Source organism: Zootoca vivipara, chromosome 1, assembly GCF_965207765.1.
Source record: "Zootoca vivipara chromosome 1, rZooViv2.hap1.1, whole genome shotgun sequence".
NCBI lineage: Eukaryota > Metazoa > Chordata > Lepidosauria > Squamata > Lacertidae > Zootoca > Zootoca vivipara.
Window position 1 is genome coordinate 7,821,469 of NC_142582.1, and position 21,438 is coordinate 7,842,906.

At 45.5% G+C, this 21,438-nt stretch overlaps 2 protein-coding genes and 2 non-coding genes across 16 annotated transcripts in view; 1 reads left to right on the forward strand and 3 right to left on the reverse strand.

Moving 5' to 3' along the window:
- Window positions 1-4,767, forward strand: part of CMKLR2 (chemerin chemokine-like receptor 2) — a 28,783-nt gene extending 24,016 nt beyond the window's left edge. For all 12 annotated transcript variants that reach the window (XM_035137945.3, XM_088676040.1, XM_035137860.3 and 9 more), the window contains 2 exons: window positions 490-577; window positions 1,658-4,767. In XM_035137945.3, coding sequence (XP_034993836.2) covers window positions 1,689-2,753 — 1,065 coding nt within the window. In that variant the 5' untranslated portion in view covers window positions 490-577; window positions 1,658-1,688 and the 3' untranslated portion in view covers window positions 2,754-4,767. The remainder of the gene's footprint in view (window positions 1-489; window positions 578-1,657) is intronic.
- A 6,795-nt stretch (window positions 4,768-11,562) lies between these two features.
- On the reverse strand, window positions 11,563-21,432 carry EEF1B2 (eukaryotic translation elongation factor 1 beta 2). 2 transcript variants are annotated; one of them, XM_035137811.3, is made up of 7 exons: window positions 21,263-21,432; window positions 19,276-19,398; window positions 15,158-16,432; window positions 13,896-14,019; window positions 13,601-13,667; window positions 12,820-12,945; window positions 11,563-11,757 (listed from the first exon to the last, which is right to left on the reverse strand). In XM_035137811.3, exons 1-7 carry the CDS (start codon window positions 21,340-21,342, stop codon window positions 11,603-11,605), a joined length of 1,950 nt encoding a protein of 649 aa, XP_034993702.3. In that variant the 5' UTR covers window positions 21,343-21,432; the 3' UTR covers window positions 11,563-11,602. The 2 variants fall into 2 exon arrangements, with proteins under 2 accessions (XP_034993702.3, XP_034993711.2); XM_035137820.3 differs by lacking the exon at window positions 15,158-16,432.
- Window positions 13,190-13,321, reverse strand: LOC118075693 (small nucleolar RNA SNORA41). Its single transcript, XR_004691434.2, has one exon. It is a non-coding gene; the product is annotated as a small nucleolar RNA SNORA41 (small nucleolar RNA).
- On the reverse strand, window positions 13,737-13,814 carry LOC118075667 (small nucleolar RNA SNORD51). Its single transcript, XR_004691426.2, has one exon. It is a non-coding gene; the product is annotated as a small nucleolar RNA SNORD51 (small nucleolar RNA).
- Window positions 21,433-21,438: the final 6 nt, after the last annotated feature.

A 21,438-nucleotide genomic window follows, 5' to 3' on the forward strand; every position in this document is an offset into this window, starting at 1 on the left:
CAGGTTGAGTACTCCGTGGACCCATCTGGAACGGATTAATCTACTTTCCATTACTTTCAATGGGAAAGTTCGCTTCAGTTTATGAACGCTTCAGTTTAAGTACTCAACGGACCGTCTGGAACAGATTAATCCACTTTCCATTACTTTCAATGGGAAAGTTCGCTTCAGTTTATGAACGCTTCAGTTTATGAACGCTTCCGGAACCAATTGTTTTAATAAACCGAGGTACCACTGTATTACACTTACAGTCAAATCACAGCCATGACCTATTATGCCTTTTTAACAGGGCTACATTGAGTTTCCCAGAACAATTCTGTTGTACAAACCATTCAGACCAAGCTTCCAGTGAGAGACTCCAATTCTTAATTTGATGATGATTGATGGTGATGTGTTTTCACATGCTGTTGCTTTCTGACATTCCAGTTATGTTTTCCATCTTGCATCCATGCTGTTTTCTTTTCTTTTCTTTGTCTCTGATTTCTGTTTTAGGCTTTATTAGCAAAGTGCCCAGCCAGAGCTGCTTACTCGAAACTTTGGACGGACAATAAGCAGCAAAGCTTCTCCGCCATTCTGAAAGGTAGGAAGGGCTTGCCCTTTCCATATTGCCCTTTTTATTTAATTACATTTATTTTTAAACGTTTTTACTTTTCCAGAGGAGGTAACAAAAGAAAGAAAAGAAAAGAAAAGAAAGCGGTGATTAATTTGATAATTCTAGGCAGTAAGGCAAGGAATGTTAGGGAGGTAAAGGGCCTTTCCCCATCCAACCCCAAATCTCCATATCCCACAGACCAATTTGAACTGTCTTCCCTGCCCTGGGCAAAGCACTAGTTATTTATGATCCTGTTAGAGGGCACTGTTAGACCAGTGTTTCTCAACCTTTTTTGGGCCACGGCACACTTGTTCCGTGAAAAAAATCACGAGGCACACCACCATTAAAAAAGTTAAAAAATTTAACTCTGTGCCGCCCTATATTGACTATAATTATGACTGTAAGAAACACTTGCCAATTGCTGTGTTGGTTGCAATCTCCTGTAATAAGGCTTCACAAGCCGTTCGGCGGGTCAGTGGTGTGTATTGGCGGCCGCCAGGCACGTGACAATGCAAATCGCCCTTCTCGTCGTCGCACGTCGCGGCACACCAGCCAGCGTCTCGCGGCACACTAGTGTGCCACGGAACAGCGGTTGAGAAACGCTGTGTTAGACCACATCATGCACAACCATAGTTCTCCAAAGTGAATGCATTGACACTAGCCCATCCCGACACTGGCCATTTGCACTGATTTGGGTCACATCCACACAATACATCCAAACCACCTGGCTTCCCCCAAAGATTCATGGGAATTGTAGTTTACCCCTCACAGAGCTACAATGCCCAGCACCCTTAGTAAATTACACCTCCCATGATACTTTGAGGAAACCCAAAGTGCTTTAAATGTATGGTGTGGGTGAAACTAAAAAAAAACCAAAGTCTCGGTTTGGAAAGAAATATTTGGATGGGTAAAAAAAGTTTATGAATCGCTGGGTTTTTGATTGGGACCTATGGCAGATCGATGCTGGCAGGTTGCTACAAAAGGCCATTGCTATGCGCATTCAAGGAGAGTTTATTTATTTTAATGAGCACTACTTCCCACCCTTTTTTTCACTCCCCTTCCTTTCAGCATATCAGCAACCGTGGCATCTGCAGATCTCATGGAGTATGAGGACAACTTCACGGAATACTTTGGGAATTACGAAGAGGATGAGCCCCCCGTGTCCCACCTCACTCATGCACAGGTGGCCTCGCTTGTGTTCCACGGAGTGGCTTTTCTCCTGGGAGTGCCTGGCAATGCAATAGTCATCTGGATAATGGGCTTCAAATGGGACAAGACCGTCACTTCCCTCTGGTTCCTCAACCTGGCTATTGCGGACTTCATCTTCGTCCTTTTCCTCCCTCTCTACATTACCTACGTGGCCACAGGCTTCCATTGGCCCTTTGGGAAGTGGCTGTGCAAAGCAAACTCCTTCATTGCTCTGTTCAACATGTTTGCCAGCGTCTTCTTCCTGACGGCCATCAGCCTGGACCGCTACGTCCATCTGATCCACCCTGTCTTCTCCTACAGGCACCGGACTCTCAAGAACACCTTCTTTATGATTGCTTTCATCTGGATTTTGGCCACGCTCATTGGAAGCCCGGCACTGTACTTTAGAGATACCCTTACGCTACACAACAACGTCACCATTTGCTACAACAACTTCCACCCCACGGACGTTGATCTGATTATCCTCAGGCACCATGTCCTGACCTGGGTAAGGTTCATTTGCGGCTACCTCTTTCCTCTGCTAACCATGATGGTTTGCTACTCTCTTCTGATATGCCAGGTGAAGAAAAGTGCCACCCTGACCTCCAGCAGGCTCTTCTGGACTGTTCTGGCTGTGGTGGTGGTTTTTTTCGTTTGCTGGACCCCGTACCAAATATTCAGCATCCTTGAGCTCTCTGCTCACCACGATAACTACTGGCACGACTTGCTCCGCGATGCCATTCCTCTTTCCGTCAGCTTTGCTTTCATCAACAGCTGCCTTAACCCCATCCTTTACGTCCTCCTCAGCAAGAAGCTCCAGTCCTGTTTCAGTGTGACGTTTTCAGAACTGGTGAAACACACCCTCTGGGAGGTCAGCCGGTCTGGGACAGTCAGTGAACAAGTCTGGAATTCTTTGAGTCTACAGCAGGCCGAAGCGTCTGAGCTTGAGACTTCTCTGGGTGACATCTCTCCCTGATGGGCACTCACTCTGCAACGTGCCCACCTTAATAAGATCTATACATCGGAGGTGTTTGTAACCCAACAGTCACTACACAAGGGTAGCCAAGGTGATGCTCCCCAGGTGGAACTCTTTTCGTTTTGACCCCATTCAGCTGCCACGAGCTGCATATTTTTTCTGGTAAAACTTCTGTAGTAAAAGGACACATGTTTAGCAAAGCCAGGGTAGCCACTGTGATGTCATCCGCCTGTTGCGTACGGCCATCTCATCATCCTTAACCATTGGCCATGATGGCGATGATAGAAGTTGGGAGTCTGAATGAGGTCACAACAACAGAAGTTCATAAGCAACTTCAATTGTTCGTAGGGTTGCCAAACTTTTAGACCTCCCAAGCTCACATGCTCGTGAGGAGCCATCATTAAAATGTTGTCATCTTTATCCCCGTGCCATTTAAAGCTTTATCTGCCAATTTCTGCACACCAAGCTACTGTTAAAAGACACAATAGAAGGCCTGATAATCTCCCCCCCCCCCAATTCAAGCTGCTGATGGAGGGAATATGTTTGTGCAGGGACTTAGAATCATGGAAGATACTGTGTGTCACGGAGTGTTCTTATTTTATAGTTCTTCAGTATCAAAACACTGCCCTTCAAGGACTCTAAACAAAGACATAGATTCTCCCTTGAAGTAACTGCATAGGGGGAAATGTCACACAAAACAACATGCAAATGCACTTTTTAATGTGCTTTTAAAAACATAGTACCTTTGCAATCTTTTAAAGTAGTCAAGTATACTTTATTGTTGTTGTTGTTGGCACAGAGCCTTGCTGAACAAAACTGACAATTTCTCTTCCCCTTTGCTTATGGTTTTTGGCTTAGTTTCTGCTGAAGATGTCTAAGATTATATATAGCTAGCAAGCTTTATCAACATTTTCAGTTAACCTGGCTCCTTAATCCTATAGGTTGTATTCAACGATAGTCACCCCCTCAGGGTCAACACATTGGAATTAAGAGGCAGAACTAATTAAACCCACTAATTTCAGTAGGTCTACTCTGAGTAGGACCAACATGCGCACAACTCTGTGTACCCCTGGTGCGTGCAGGCATTCTCAGTTACAGAATTTGGCAGAGCGGGACATTTGCACACATGTGAGATTTCTGGTCCGCTGAAACGATTTGCACAGAGACACATTGATCTGGGTATTTTGCACTTAAGTTTTGCTCTACAAAAGAAGCAAAGCAATACATTCACGAAGAATGGCTTTCAGAGATCAAGCCGCTTTACCAGTGCATATTTCAGTTAATCTCAGTCAGATATTGGCCTAGCTGCATAATATTTAGCGGTAGCACCACTGCATTCCTTTCCAACTGTAGCATGCTGCCTGTTCTGACCTTAAATATGGCGGTTTCTTCAGCACTGCCACCCCAGGCAATTGATCCCTTCTTGCCTTTGCTTTATTATTGTGCAAGTCTTTTTTTAACACACCTTTTCCTCGGGTTTTTGTTTTTCCCTTTGCTTCATGTGCCCCATCCCATCTTCCTCTGGGCTCCCTGTCCCTTGCCTTGTCTCCGGAAACGTCTTCCCAGTCTTTCACATCACCAGAAAGCTTCCCTCGCAATGTTTCCTTCTACGAAACCCCTCTAGCGTACCATTTCACCTCGAAATCCCAACTTTCCCTCCTCTCACAAACTCTGGACGGAAAACATGCCGACAACTTTCTCCCCTGAGCAGGAAGGGATGTTTGTGGATATCATAGCATAGCAGCTCGGAAAGTGCGAGGGGAATCTTCACTGCAGCAGCGATCCATGAAAGGACAGAATGTATATTTCCAATGGGACTTGTCTGTAAAAGCATGTTTGGATCCCGTTTGTAGGAAACAATTTACATGTAATTGACTGTGCATTATATTTCTTTGAGACGTATGGTAGAAATTATTTACGTTAATGTACCCTGCAAATGTGTTGCGGCCACATTTTAAAATTATAATATTGCCAAAGCAAGGAAACAGCATTTGAAATAAATACTTAAGATTCATTTTGTTTTCTTTGGTTTTGACTCATAATGCCATTACAAATGTGGTGAGCTGGGAAGATTTGCCAGCTGTGTGTGTTTTGGGAAGAAGGGGGAGAAGACTACCGTAGCTTTTCTGAACCTCTCTGGATAGGAAATAATGGTGTCTGTGTGTGAAAGGAGGGTCTCCACCCCCATCGTTCTGCCCGGACACCGAGGTCCAGCGCAGAGGGCCTTCTGGCGGTTCCCTCGCTACGAGAAGCCAAGTTACAGGGAACCAGGCAGAGACGCCCTCCCACCAGAGGTCAAAGAGAACAACAATTACCAGACCTTTAGAAGGCATCTCAAGGCAGCCCTGTTTAGGGAAGCTTTTAATGTTTGATGGATTTCTGTATTTTAATATTTTGTTGGAAGCCGCCCAGAGTGGCTGGGGGAACCTGGCCAGATGGGCGGGGTATAAATAATAAATTATTATTATTATTACATTATAAAGGTTTGTAGCATGTATGGCAAGAAATGTAAAATGAGCAAATGCTTAATTCCTTGGCCACATTATACTAAATTGCTCTGCTTTCTCAAGCCATCAGCTCTGTACATGTTTTGTGTTCCTTGCCATGCATTCTCATGTGGCTTAGCTAGTTTCTTCATGGGTTCCGTATTGGTTGGGACATGTAAGTTTTCTCCATAAATTCACTGAATCTGTAGTCATGGTGCTGGTTGCTTTGTGTTTTGAATTAATTGTCCTAGATTTAGTGATCTGTTCTCTTGATTGGAGTTTGTAGCTTTCAGTTGTTTCCCATCTGTAAAATGGGTTTCAAGAATGTCTTCTAAATGGAATTCCCTTGTGTGTTGCATATTCATACCTGCCAAGTCTCTTGCGGAGAAATCCGGGATCGGCAGCTGCGCGACACCGGACGCTGCGTAGATGCAACTTCCGGTGTCGCTTTGCCCATCTATGGGCACCGAAAATGGCCGGCGCCCGAAGTCGTGCCTACACATGTCCGGAAGTGCGTAGATGCAACTTTCGGTGCCGGCCATTTTCGGTGCCTATAGATGGGCAAAGCGACACCATAAGTTGCGTCTACGCACTTCCGGACATGCATAGATGCGACTTCCAGCGCCGGCCATTTTCTAGTGCCCATAGATGGGCAAAGCGGCACCAGAAAAATGCCCGACAGGAACCAAAATAAGGGAGATTAATGGGAGAGGAGCTGAAACGGTAAGGAAAAACAGGGGTTTCCCAGGAAATACGGGGTACTTGGCAGCTATGTGCATATTGTGTGCTGTGCAGCTGCGCTCACCTGCTTTGAGTTGCCCTTAAGCTCTTGCTTTCTGTCTGTGAAATAGATTTGTATTAAATTGATCTGTATGGACAGCCCACTTTCCCTGTAAGATTTCTTTCCATGGGCCGTCAGTCCCGTGTTCAAACACGCCTGCCTTTGTTTGTCATGTTCAGTTTGTCCTTCGCTCACAGCTCCTCGCTCATTCCTCCTTATGGGAGAAATAACACCAGGGAAATTTATGTACTGTGGAAAAGTACTTTAGTGAAATATAAGTGATTTGTTTCTGCAAATGTGTGTGGGCTGCAAATGGCTGCAGAACAGCTGGCACTCGTGACTGAGCAACTGGCTTTGCAGAAAACAAAATGCATGCCAAACTTACTGTGGAGTGTTTGCAAAATTGGAATTGGGCTGTTTTGGGAGCTGGCCTGGCCTCCATGAAGGTCCGCCTAATAGATCACAGAATATGTTGCTAGTAAATTCCTAGGCAAGTTGTGCAATATCTGAAGATGGAGGCATGCATTATCAAAGGCCCCTCCAATGCACACAAACACCCTGTTGCATGGTGGTTCTAGGGCACATTCTTTGAAAGCTGTGTGGGACCTCAGATGCCCTAGCCGCCTGCTACTTTGGATTATCTTATTCTTCTGTAGGGGAGGCTAACCTCTCTCCCCCCCCCCCCGATGTTGTTGGTCTTCCCCTCCCATTTGCCCCAGGCAGTACAGACCATGGTTATTTGGTGTGCTGCATTATAATGTGTGTGTTACGGTCTCAGTTCCAGATACTGTGAACAAAGATCCTTGGATCCTTGGACACGCTTATATTTTTGGCTCAAGCTAATTTTGGTAACCCTTTTCAGCTTGGTTCATCACCTGCCATGCTTTTTAAAAATTATTTTGGTGTGAGCTACGTGTCAGGGGGTGGAGGAAAGAGAAATGGGCAAAGCTGAAAATTCCAAACGTCCCCAACATGCCTATTTTTCATCTCTGCCGAGCTAAGCAGTTGGTTCCTTACCTCTCTCACCCTGACCTTGCCCTGTGATCATGCGATGGTCAACCTCCAGGCTTGATTATTGTAACTCACTCTACGTGGGGCTGCCCTTGAAACTGACCCAGAAACTCCAGCGGGTGCAGAATGCTGTGGTGAGACTCCTTACGGGGTGTTTGCTGTGGGATCGCAATCACCCAGTGCTTTCCCAGCTGCACTGGCTCCCAGTGGAGTGCAGGATCAGGTTTAAGGTGCTGGTGTTAACCTTTAAAGCCCTATACGGCCTAGGACCCTCGTACTTACGGGACCGCCTCTCCTGGTATGTCCCACGGAGGACCTTACGGTCTGCTAACACCACCTTGAAGTTCCCGGGACCCAGGGAAATTAGGCTGGCCTCGACTAGAGCCAGGGCCTTTTTGGCCATGGCCCCGGCCTGGCGGAATGCTCTCCCACAAGCGACCAGGGCCCGGTGGGATTTGACATCTTTCTGCAAGGCCAGCAAGACGGAGCTGTTCCACCTGGCCTTTGGGCAGGATGCAGTTTGAATTACTTTCCTTTGTATAAAACAAGCCCAAAGGAGGCCCCTAACCCACTCACAGGTCCTTGTATGATCAGTGGAAACAGTTGGTCCCGTCAAGTATTAACCACTCTCAATTCCAACCTGATAATTGCCACCTGCCTAGATTTTAACATGTCTGAATCAATTTTCAGATGTATTTTAATTAATTGATGTCTGTTATGCATATTTTATTGTTTTTATGATTTTAGCTGCTCTGAGCCCGGCCTCGGCTGGGGAGGGATGGATACAAATAAAAATTTATTATTTTATTATATTTAGTAACAGTAATACTTTGCCACTTACAGTATAGAGGATCAGAAGCTACTAGTCGTGATAGCTATATGCACTGCCCAGCTGTTGAGCAATAGATCAAGAGCCGTTGCTTCTATTCCAGGTGTGTAGAACCTTTGCCCCTCCAGATGTTTCTGAACTACATCTCCAAAGATTCAAGGCTGATGGGAGTTCATAGATCCAAGACTTGGAAGAGACGGTGAGGATCACCTAGTCCAACCCTGTGCAATGCAGGAATCTTTGGCCCCACATGAAGTTCAACAGCTGGAGGACCACGGGCTCCCCCAATCCCTGTTATAGGCTGTCACTTGGTGGTATCCTGTAAAGGATACTCATTTTCACGTCTTGTTCATTTCTGTGAGGTTAATAGAAGCCACTGGTGTCAAAGGAAGATTTTGAAAGCATTTTTTTTTACAGTGCAAAGTAAGATCCACTGAGTTGAGCAGCACTGCCTTCAAACAAGGATTTGTTTCCTACAAAGCCGTATACATTAAAATGCTATTTGTTTGGTGTGCTTTCCCATTATTCCGATTCACGAAGCTTATGCAACAGGGCAGTTGCTTAAGCAAATTGCTGGAATGTGTCTTTTCCTTTCCCCCCAGTTGGTGTTTTGAGAAACTGTTTACTGGTGCTTGAAAAAGAGGACTGCTGAACCAGACACATTGCACCTGGCTCCTTCACATGCCTCAACTCAGCACCTTTCTCAAAAGGACATTTTCACTACTTATCGGGACTTAAAACAAAACAAAACAAAGCACCAGGTTTTGCAGCAATATGCAAATAAAGCCAAAGCCAAGCTGTTCCAAAAATATATTTTGACACATGGCAGTCCCCTTGTTTAATGCATCGCCCCAGAACGTTCTACCCTGCAAGGTCCACTAGAGATGGCTGAAATCGGTCAGAAAACGTTGGTGCGGAAGCAGAGCTCATCACAGAATGGTGGCAGATGGAAGGAGTGTTTGGCAGTTACTGGCTCCATTTTCCACCGAGATCTAATCCATAACCTTTGGGAATTGATAGTGTGTTTCCCTTGTGGCAGAGTTCCATAGCTCAGTTCCCCACAGGTTAAGTGCAGATATTATATTCAGGGCAATAAATTACATTCTACCTTTACTGTCAGAGGTACTATGTCTCTGAATGCCAGCTGCCAGGAATCTCAGGTGGGCAGTTTTAGAATGGAGTACCGTTTCGCCCTCCAGTTTCATATTTTTAGGTCAATTCATACTTGGTACAATATTGTAAATGTACAATTGTTAGGGCAGAGTAAGGGGGGGCATGGGACCCAGGTGGCGCTGTGGTTAAACCACTGAGCCTAGGGCTTGCTGATCAGAAGGTCAGCGGTTCGAATCCCTGCGACGGGGTGAGCTCCCGTTGCTTGGTCCCAGCTCCTGCCAACCTAGCAGTTCGAAAGCACATCAAAGTGCAAGTAGATAAATAGGAACCGCTACAGCGGGAAGGTAAACGGTGTTTCCATGTGCTGCTCTGGTTCGCCAGAAGTGGCTTTGTCATGCTGGCCACATGACCTGGGAGCTGTACGCCGGCTCCCTCGGCCAGTAAAGCGAGATGAGCGCGCAACCCGAGTCAGTCATGACTGGACCTAATGGTCAGGGGTCCCTTTACCTTTTTAAGGGGGGGGGGCATGGACTACACCACACCAATCCAAACTATAAATGGGATACATTTCAGCCGCTCCCCTGCATTTAAAACAATACAAAGAGCAAGCCAATACAACAGAGGGCTAGAATCTCACCTTCTCCCAATGCGCTAGTCCCTCTCTCGTCTTCCTCTCACTGTTTACACTAAGTAAGCACTGAAAAGGACTACAAAACCAGTCTCTGACAATCAGCCATGTTGGCTAGGACTTGGATCCAACGTTTGGAAGGCCAAAGGTCGCACATCCCTACTCTAAGGTCACCCAAGGAATGGAATGGCCCAGCTGGCAAAGCATTTGAACCTGCCTTTCCTTGATGGAAATCGTTGTTCACTCTCGCATATAGTTGAGACAGGAAACACAACTGTGACTAAGCAAAAGATGAGGTTTGCAGTGGATATAGCCATGCTAATGAGCCATGACCAAGCACTTACCGTTTCTCAACAGCTCAAGGCTAGGAAGCAAAAGGTTATGCACACGAAGGTTTTTGCTAATTTGCATCGACTGCGATCTGACAGGCTCATCCACCAATCAAAACATGACACCATCTGCAAGGTTACAGTGCCTTCTTGCTTTCAGAGAAAACCACCCCAGAGTAGTACATGGAGACAGGAGATATATTTGCTAAAACAAGCCAGCCACTGGATTCAACATTTAGCACCCCAATTCAAATGGACAATTCCTATTGTTCCCATCCTAGGGCTTCCAAGTTATCTTCACAGAACAGAAAGGCTACAGATTTTGTCAAGCAAACCATTACTCCAGGAAACCTGAATTACAGCATTATGGAGATTTACTGCCGATTGCTCAGTCTGCTTTCAAAACAGCTGTCAACATCCCAGTGGGAGACACGACAGCTTTTCTTATACCAAATCAGGCCCTTGTCTACACCAGGGGTCAGCAAAGGTTTTCAGCAGGGGGCTGGTCCACTGTCCCTCAGACCTTGGGAGGGGGGGGGGCGGACTATATTTTTGGGGGGGAGAAATGAACAAATTCCTATGCCCCACAAATAACCCAGAGATTCATTTTAGACAAAAGGACACATTCTATTCATGTAAAAACATGCTGACTCTTGGACCATCAGTGGGCCGGATCTGGCCCTGGGCCTTAGCTTGCCTACCCATGGTCTACACCAGGCACCCCCAAACTCGGCCCTCCAGATGTTTTGGGACTACAATTCCTATCAACCCTAGCTAACAGGACCAGCGGTCAGTGTTGGGATTCTGGTGAACACAGAGCTAAAACACTCTGGAGGCGTTCAGATTCTCTGGGTGTCTGCCCACAAGTGATACACGCAATTTCCCTTGTTCTGAGTTCAGTTTTGGTTTTGAGTCTGAGAGTCAGAGTATGAGTTTCTGCTGGAGAAGAGTGTGTAGGAGGGAGAGCTAGAGATAAGAGCTGCAAACATGCAGCTAGCTTCTGTTGGTTTTGCTGTTTCTTTTATGCTTCTGTAATAAAGTTGAGTTAGACTAGAAGCAACGGAGTTGAGTCTGTTTTATTGAAGACACAGACTGCCATCGTTCCAGCTGCGCTGCAATTCTGCTGGGTCCAAACAAGAAGAAGTTTTGCAGAGCGAGCTGGGAAGCATACTGGGCAGCTACTGAAGATTGGCTGCGTGGGTCTAAGGATTTACGACCCACTAATGAACTTTATCACAACAGTCAGGGATGATGGGAATTGCACTAGTCCCAAAACATCTGGAGGGCAGAGTTTGGGGATGCCTGGTCTACACTGACTAGCAGCAGTAGCAGCTCTCTGGGTTTCTTTCCCCGATCTACCTGGAGATGCCACAAGGACTGAACCCGGAACGCTTTAGGCACACAGCATGTGCCCTGCCACTGAGTTACAGACCCTGCCTGAGAGAAGCCCTTGTGCACCCCCTTCCCTTCCTGAAGCAACCGTAACTGATTTCGTTAACCTATAACCTTCCCTTGCAAAGGCTGCCTTTGGGATGAAAAGGGGTCCCTGCTATGAATAGTGACAATGCAACCAGAACGATGCATTATTTTAAATGGCAGTTTGGGACATACAGAACACACACACAAAAAGCCTCGAGTGTTGCAAATGTTTTATTCCTGTTGCTATTGGGGCTTAGATTTTGTTGAAAGCAGCCACATCCATGGACTGAACGTAATCCTCAAACGCAGTGATCCTCTCTTCCAGCATATCGGTTCCAACTTTATCGTCTTCAACTACACATTGAATCTGAAGTTTCTTGATTCCATAACCAACTGGAACCAGCTTGGCTAGAAAGCAATTGAAAGAGCTGTTAGGAAGAGACGTTCCGCCTCTTTTCTATCGACGCAAACTCAGGGTTATGGGCCAACAAGGATTTTGCCCCACCCTAATCTTGGCTGGTGTTGGGGCTTCTGATGGGGAGAAAGCAGAGCCAGTGGCCTAAACCTGACCTCTCTGCAACAGCTAATACACAAGCAAGCCGTGCACACATTTACATCCCCCCCCAGTGGAATACAAAAGGAAAAAAGTAGACTTTTTTAAAGGAAATGGGGCATCTAACTTTGGCTCAAGGACCACATTCACCCTTGGTCAACCCTGTGGAGGCCCCACCCTGCAAGGGATGTGACCAGAGGTAGGTGCTGCCACCCCCCACACTCATTCACCTGCTTGCCCCCCCCTAGCTTACCCATGCAGATCAGCTGAGGAGAATCACTGCCTCCTCTCTGCTCAATCTGATGACCGCGGGGGGGGGGGGGGTTGCATCCCCATCAGGGTGCTGGCATCTGCCCGCCCTAGTTGCTGCCAAAATTGTGGGATTTTGGGGGGCAGGATTAGGACTGTGAATTAGCAGCATTGCTTTGCACGCATGTACTTGGTGCCTGCTATATACAAGCACCACCCTGGCAGTGCTACCCCTCAGCTAGTGGAGATGGTTTCTTACCCTTCCTTTTCCCCAACCTTCCTCCAAAGGGGCAAATAATTAGATGCAACCCCCCCCCCGCCTGTCAAACGCAGAAACGGAATTTGATTGTGGAGTTCATTATGTAAGCCATTCTGGACCCCACAATCTATTCAACACCTCTGATGGAACGCCAGAATTTTACTCTCTCGAACTCAGAAAACTACTGGGAGGCCGTATGCAGCTGTAGCAGCCTTAAGCCCACCCATTGGAAGCTCTCCATGGCTTATCTTACTTGCAAGTTCACTGCCCTGGGAACTGAAGTAAGTGGAGCCATCGAGTTCTTGGGACTACAATTTAAGAGCCACCTGAATCGAGTGAGATGTTACGCATATAAACTGTGCGCTCTGCCAGAGAGCTAGGAGCCTCCTATCGTCGGCCCGTTACTTACAAGATCCCCAAACAAGGCCATCCGCCTGAATACTTCTGACACACTCTTCTAATTTTCCCATGTCCGTCTCATCATCCCAAGGTTTCACATCCAACAGGAGGGATGACTTGGCAACGAGTGCTGGCTCTGGAGAAACCAAAGGATAGCTCAGGAAAAGCAGCAGAGCAGACTGTTCCGATTAAGACCAGGAATTCTCTACAAATGCACTTAGTTGCTAAGCTATACCAGTTGAGAAAAGCATTAAACAAAAATGATGATTCCATGACACAGCAGTGTAATGCATTGCAGAAACGTTAAGTACTGCTAAACGGAACCTCGATTTCTCTATCCAACTAGGCTATTAGAAGAATATGAGGAGTGGAAGACACAGTCCTGTCTGTTACACTGAAATTCTCTTCTCTGGTTGAGAAAGGAGCATTGCATAGTGTAACTGCTTATCTCCCACAGTTGGAATACTGCAACTGCTACAGTACAGAGCAGTTTCAGGCCAGTAGCTGTGGGATCCTGTACTGTATTGGTTACAATTAGGAGTCAGCATTTCCCCTTCAGCAACACAGCACAGGATTTGCTTGTAAACAATTGTTTCCTGTGGCTTCTATTCCACAACCTGGGAAAAAAAACATTGGTCAAAACTAGGAATTTTAACTCAAAACTTATTAGGACACTTTGGAAATAGCTGGAAGAAAAGTCTGCTGTCACTTACAGGTATTTATGCCAATTTCAGTTCACAATAACCTTAATCTAAAAAGCAATTCAAAGGCGAAGGAGATGGATAACGTACTTTTGGATTTCTTTGACTCATACTGAGCAAGCCGCTCCTCCCTTAATCTTTTTGCTTCTTCACTTTCCTATGAAAAGAAAGACAATTGTGTTGGACAAAAGAAAGCAACTGTTTCCCAAACAGTGATCAAGTATAACTGGATAAGTCAGGTAAAACAAATCATCACGTTTTCAGCCGAAAGATGGTGATTTGGTTTTGTTCATCATGTTGCCAGGTTCTTTTTTGTTTAAATGCATGCGGGCTCATGAGACCCCTCTGCAACTGGAAATTGAAAGAAAAAAAATATTCTGGGTACCTCCTCTTCATCAGAGCCAAAGAGATCAATGTCATCGTCATCTTTGCTGTCTCCGCCTGTGCCTGTCGAGTCCTCAACATCTGAAGGGCCATATTTTCCCAACGCCTTCTTCACTCCAGGCAGACTAGGAAAAAACCCAGAAAGAACTTATATGGTGCCCTTCTACTAACTACATACGACCCAGAATTAAATTGCAAAAGTGTGTCCCAGTTTTGGCAACTAATTAACAAACCAGCCACCACTTAACCATCGAAACATTTCGAAGTCCAGATATCAGATACCAGTTGAAAAAGCACCTGCTACCCAACGGGCTCGTCACTAAATCAAACACACAAGCATCCGAGATTGGGTTTACGCCTGCCACAGAATGAAGTTCAAATAAGGTGGTAGAATGAACTGCAATCTTTTTGCCCAAATGTGCTCACTTATTATAATGAAGCGCATGTGCTCTCTCATTTTTGAAAAGACTCACTGCAAACAAATCTTTCTGTTAGAGCAAAAAGATTCCGATTCAGCCCTGTCCCTGCTATGTTCCAAGTCAAATTCCAGGGAGTACAGCCTAAAGTGGTACAGTCGATTCCTCCACATCATTCTACTGCATGGAAAGGACCAGACCTAAGAAAGTTGTCTAACCATGATATATTTCCTTCTGCTATTTCGTCCCGTTTCCCCCGGTATTCTCTCCCAACCATCATATATCTTTGGTCTGAAACTGGATTTGTAGCTGGTCTGGCAAACTGCTTGTACATTTGGAGCCAAGGGATCAGCACGCAAAAGCTACAGTTCTAAGCGGGACTCTGCATAAATGGCCAACCTGAGGTGCCCTCCATCTCACCGCTCCCTGTCAGTTCATTAAGCCTAGCCACTGAGCATGATTAAGTGTCTTGTCACAAGCCTGGAGTTCTCTTTAAAACAGCCATATTCTCATGCAGTGCTAGCCAGAAGTGTTTTTAATTCGGGGGAAGGGAGGGGAAAAGGGAATAAAACCTTTTGAAAAGCACTGGAAGAGCGCCACCTTGTGCCTGAACATTTTGAATGGGGTACACAACACTCAATTTCACGGGTTTAGTCTATATGCACCAACTTATTTCTAAGGAGCAGGAGTTACAGCAATTTCACATCGTCCTCGATTAGATCTTTACTGTACAAGTCTGCACTAACACAAGTATATAATTAATGCCTTTTAAAAGTTGTCTTTTTTGCACTGCTCGTTTAAGAAGGCCCTTGCTAGTCTTTGGAAATCTGCATTCAACTTCCTGTACCTTTCACTATCTCCCTCGCATTTTGTTTGCCTTCTCTCTCCTGCTATTTGTAAGGCATCATTGGACAACCCCTTTGTTTTCTTGCATTTCCTTTTCATTGGGATGGTTTTCGTTGCTGCCTCCTGTATAATGTTAAGAGTCTCCATCCATACTTCTTCAGGCACTCTGTCCACCAAATCTGAATCTTCCACCAAATCTGAATCTTCCACTGTGTATTCATAAGGGATTTGATTTAGATTGTATCTGACTTGCCCAGTGGTTTTCCCTGTTATTTTCAGTTTAAGCTGGAATTGTGCTATAAGAAGCTGATGATCTGAACCACAGTCAGCTCCGGGTCTTGTTTTTGCTGACTGTATAGAGCTTCTCCATCTTCGGCTGCAGAGAATATAATCAATCTGATTTCGATGCTGCCCATCTGGTGATTTCCATGTGTAGAGTCGTCTCTTGTGTTGTTCGAAAAGTGTGTTTGTGATGACCAGCTGGTTCTTTTGACAGAACTTTATTAGCCTTTGCCCTGCATCGTCTTGAACTCCAAGGCCAAACTTGCCAGTTGTTCCTTTTATCTCTTGACTCCCTACTTTAGCATTCCAATCCCCTATAATGAGAAGAACATCCTTCTTTGGTGTCAGTTTTAGAAGGCGTTGTAAGTCTTTATAGAATTGGTCAATTTCAGTTTTTTCAGCATCGGTAGTTGGTGCATAAACCTGTATTACTGTGGTGTTCAAAGGTCTGCCTTGGATTCGTATAGAGATCATTCTATCACTTTTGAGATTGTATCCAATTACAGCTTTTGCAACTCTTTCGTTGACTATGAGGGCCACTCCATTTATTCTATGGGATTCGTGCCCGCAGTAGTAGATATGATGGTCATCCGAACTGAATTCGCCCACTCCGGTCCATTTTAGTTCACTGATGCCCAAGATGTCAATATTTATTCTTGCCATCTCATGTTTGACCACATCCAGCTTGCCAAGGTTCATGGATCTTACATTCCACGTTCCTATGCAATATGTTCCTTTTAAGCGTTGGACTTTCCTTTCGCTTCCAGGCACATCCGCAACTGAGCGACCTTCCGGCTTTGGCCCAGCCGCTTCATCAGCTCCGGATCTACTTGTTCTAGTCCTCTGCTCTTCCTCAGTAGCATGTTGGATGCCTTCCGACCGGAGGGGCTCATCTTCCAGCGCCATGACTTTTATATGCCGCCTGTTACTGTGCATGGAGTTTTCTTGGCAGGGATACTGGAGTGGCTTGCCAGTTCCTTCTCCAACCAGAGATCTGTTCAAGAAAATTTAAAATATGAAAGGAACATTTCACGCAAAGATGGATATGATAAAGGACAAAAGTGGTAAGGACCTAACAGAAGCAGAAGACATCAAGACGAGCTGGCAAGAATACAGAGGAATTATACCAAAAAGATACGGATGTCCCAGACACCCCAGATTGTATGGCTGTTGACCTTGAGCCTGGAATCCTGGAGATTGAAGTCAAATGGGCCTTAGAAAGTACTGCTAATAACAAGGTCAGTGGAAGTGATGAGATCTTTGACTGCATGGACCACAGCAAACTATGGCAAGTTCTTAAAGAAATGGGAGTGCCTGATCATCTCATCTGTCTCCTGAGAAATCTCTATATAAGACAAGAAGCAACAGTTAGAACTGGATATGGAACAACTGATTGGTTCAAAATTGGGAAAGGAGTATGACAAGTCTGTATATTGTCTCCCTGTTTATTCAACTTATATGCAGAATACATCATGCAAAAGGCTGGACTGGATTAATCCCAAATCGGTATTAAGATTGCCAGAAGAAATATCAACAACCTCAGATATGCAGATGACACAACTTTGATGGCAGAAAGTGAGGAGGAATTAAAGAACCTCTTAATGAAGGTGAAAGAGGAGAGCACATAATACGGTCTGAATCTCAACATCAAAAAAAAAGCTAAAATCATGGCCACTGGGTCCCATCACCTCCTGGCAAACAGAAGAAGAAATCAAGGCAGTGACAGATTTTACCTTCTTGGGCTCCATGATCACGGCAGATGGTGACAGCAGTCACGAAATCAAAAGATGCTTGCTTCTTGGGAGAAAAGCAATGACAAACCTAGACAGCATCTTAAAAAGCAGAGACATCACCTTGCCGACAAAGGTCCGTATAGTTAAAGCTATGGTTTTCCCAGTAGTGATGTATGGAAGTGAGAGCTGGACCATAAAGAAGGCTGATCGCCGAAGAATTGAAGCTTTTGAATTATGGTGCTGGAGGAGACTCTTGAGAGTCCCATGTACTGCAAGAAGATCAAACCTATCCATTCTGAAGGAAATCAGCCCTGAGTGCTCACTGGAAGGACAGATCCTGATGCTGAGGCTCCAATACTTTGGCCACCTCATGAGAAGAGAAGACTCCCTGGAAAAGACCCTGATGTTCGGAAAGATTGAGGGCACAAGGAGGAGGGAATGACAGAGGACGAGATGGTTGGACAGTGTTCTCAAAGCTACGAACATGAAATTGATGAAACTCCGGGAGGCAGTGGAAGACAGGAATGCCTGGTGTGCTCTGGTCCATTGGATCACAAAGAGTTGGACACGACTAAACAACTAAATAACAACAAAAGCTGTCTGGCAGCCCTGACTTTTCATTGTTAGAAAGCTTTTTTTACAATGGGACTGAAGAACAAATGGCGGGAACAGAGAAAAGTCACTGTATGTGAAGGCCTGTTTCCAGGAGCAGCATTGTTCGTGAGCAATAACATTCTCTAAAAAAGAAATGGGTAAAATGGTTTTCACATTTTCTCTTACAGATGAGATTTGGAGTTGGCATTATAGTGGCTTAGCTTTGGTATTTAGTATTTTTGCAATCATTATCAGATATAAGTTAGGGTGCTAGAAAATTCTGCTTCAGTTTGCATACTACAGTAATGCATACATAGCTGCAAGTAACCAACCACTATCCCTAGCTTAGCATTACTGTATGTCCAAACCAGGGAATGTTGTTTCACTCAAGCAAATCTAGTCTGCAGCAAAACAAACCATGATTCCTGGCTCAAACATAATGCTCAGCCAGGGATTGGGGTTGTTTTCAGGCTGAGGGAAGGAGCCGGCATTTGTCCATAGACAGCTTTTCTGGGTCATACAGCCAGCATGACTAAACCACTTCTGGCGCAATGGGACACCATGAGAAGTGCCAAAGTGCACGAAAACACCATTTACCTTCCTGCTGCAGCAGTACCTGCAGCATTTATCTACTTGCACTGGTGTGCTTTCAAATTGCTAGGTTGGCAGAAGCTGGGACAGAGCAACAAGAACTCACCTTGTCGCTTGGATTTGAACAACCGACCTTCCCAAGAGGCTCAATGGTCTAGGCCAGGGGTTGTCAACCTGGTCCTTACCACCCACTAGTAGGCATTTCAGGATTTTAGGTGGGCGATAGGGGGTTCTACGGCACAGGCTGAATCCTCCTTCCATTGAGCACTGGTGGGCGGTAAGAAAATTTTACCATCAAGAAAGATGCATTAGTGGGCGGTAGGTATAAAAAGGTTGACTACCCCCGGTTTAGACCACAGCGCCACCTATATACAGTACAGCAAGTATAAGCTCCATTAAGTCAACAGAAATTTAATCACATAACTGGCCATTATTACACGCTTTGTACCTATTTTTGATGTTACTAATTAATTAATTAAACAAACAGTGAGGTGGGAAGCCCTTTGTATAATGAAACCTTCCCCCCTCCCCCCGAAATTGTGTGTGTCTGCATGGCAAAGGAGAATAGTTCTGTCTAGAAAGCTGGAATGCTTGTGCAGATGAAACATTTGTAATAGCACAATTCCACCTGATGTCATTTCAGAAATAGAAAAATGTTGCATCCACATCACTGATTACTGCTGATGCTGTCCAGGACTTGGCTGTCCAGGACAATGAGATTCCCCACCCCTCTTATGCAGTCTCCAAATCTGCTTTGGAGGGTTGGGGGAACCCCTAGAAAAAAGGGGGCGATAAGGAGAGAAGTGGAGGGGGAAATCGCTCTGTTGCTCAGTGCTACATTGAATACAAACCTGTGTCTGGATCAAAGACTGCAAACCCAATACAAAGTCCATGTAAATGACAGCAAATTGAGCCCTACCTTGCCTTTTGTTTGTCGAAAGACTTAATGTGGTTGTACCAGCGGAGGGCATGGAACAGCTCAGGAGGAGGGGGTGCACCAACTGCTTCAAAAACTGCAATATCTGCTTGGGATGGGACATACCTACAGAAAACATGTTCAGGTTAAAATTTGTTTCATTCAGCAAAACAAAAAGCACCAGATATAAAGTGAAATCCATCTCAGCAAAACACTCGGATATCTCCCAAATAAGCAGATATGAACAAGAGTTTTGCCTACACATGTAGCCCCTTTGTGCAAGCCACAAATAAACCAGGAAGGTTCTTGTTAACTGTCATTTCCTGTTTTACCTGAACCAATAAATTATGGTTACCAGACCAGCTTCAGAACAAGCCAGCTTCCAGCAATATAGGAGACCAACTTCAAACTGTTTCATATCATGGATTGTTCCAGAACTGATAACCGCCACTTTCCCAGTTTGAACAAAATGGTTAACTATGGCTAATTAACCATATTCATTACTTCTGGGTTAGAGTCTTAATCAGGGGTCCCCAAACTAAGGTCCGGGGGCCAGATGTGGCCCAATCGTCTACTAAATCCGGCCCGCGGACGGTCTGGGAATCAGCATGTTTTTACATGAGTAGAATGTGTGCTTTTATTTAAAATGCATCTCTGGGTTATTTGTGGGGCCTGCCTGGTGCTTTTACATGAGTAGAATGTGTCCTTTTACTTAAAATGCATCTCTGGGTTATTTGTGGGGCCTGCCTGGTGCTTTTACATGAGTAGAATGTGTGCTTTTATTTAAAATGCATCTCTGTGTTATTTGTGGGGCATAGGAATTCGTTCATTTTTTTTTTCAAAATACAGTACGGCCCCCCACAAGGTGTGAGGGACAGTGGACCGGCCCCCTGCTGAAAAAGTTTGCTGACCCCTGGTCTTAATACTCCACCACCCAAGATCCACAACAAAAGCTCATACAGAATCTGCAATAATCAAGGCTCAAGTCATAGGCCAGACACTGAAGTATGTTTTAAATGATGTAGTCTCACATTGGGGCATTATGGTAGGTTGCAAATCCCATGTTAATAATCATGATCCACCCACAAAGATTGCCACGTGGTCTTGGAAAAAGTTACTTTAAGCTTACATATTCTCACATGTACTCTTCCAACCCATCTTTGTATTTTTCTCCTGTTTACTCTTCTAACCCATCCTTGTATTTTTATCCCCCCCCCCCAAGTCAGAACCAGAATAGCTTCATCCCCAAACCACCCAGCTTCTATCTCCAACAATGGCCAAATGCGTTAGTAAAGAGCACATGGTAATGGCTTGACTAGACGGCATTGCAAATCAGACGGTTGCTGGTACAAATGCCCCATAAACCATCAATTCGTTAGGCAAGCCGCTCTCTCCCCTCTTCCGGAGCCCAAAATCTGCAACAAAATAATTTATGGAACCAAGGGCCAGTGTAAGGCCTCGCTGCCTATCTTTGAGAAAGGGGGTAAAGACCAGCTTTCACCCTGCACCACGCAAAGGAACAAGAACCAGCGGCTATTCATATACTGTATAAATTCACTCTTAAAAGGTGACTGCATTGGGGTCTTGAAAAACTCCCTTTTCCTTTGTGCACCCCGTGCTCTGAAGCCTGCAAGCCGACGAGAGTCCCTCTCTTCTTTTTTTAAGCCTAACCTGAAAAGCACCATAGTTTAAAATGCCTCAGGATAACGTGGCTCCAGGCATAAGGTGTTACGAGAAGAGGTACACCTACGACTATCTATAGCTCCTATCTCACGCACGTGCGCCAAGCACAGCGTTGTTCCCCAAAGAGAGACCTGCCAAGTTGCTAGTCCTCATGCAAACTGCTGCTAAGCCGCCGCCCTCTACCTGCCGCAACGTGGGGCCTACTCGGGAAGAAGCGAAGGCCAATGAATGGAAAAGCGGGACCCTACTGCTCGTGTTTAAAATGGATACGGAAACAGTATACAGTATATTTCGGAGGGCGGCTCACCCCTCGATGTAGCTCCTGCTCGCTAGGAAGGCGTTGAGAAGCTGGAGCCCCGAGGCAGATTTCAGATCCCCAAAGCCCATGATGGCGCCGAAGTTTCAGGAACGGGAGGCGGGAGATGGGGAAGAGACCTACGACGACCGGCTGCGCGCGCACAGCAGCCACCACAAAGGCCGTCG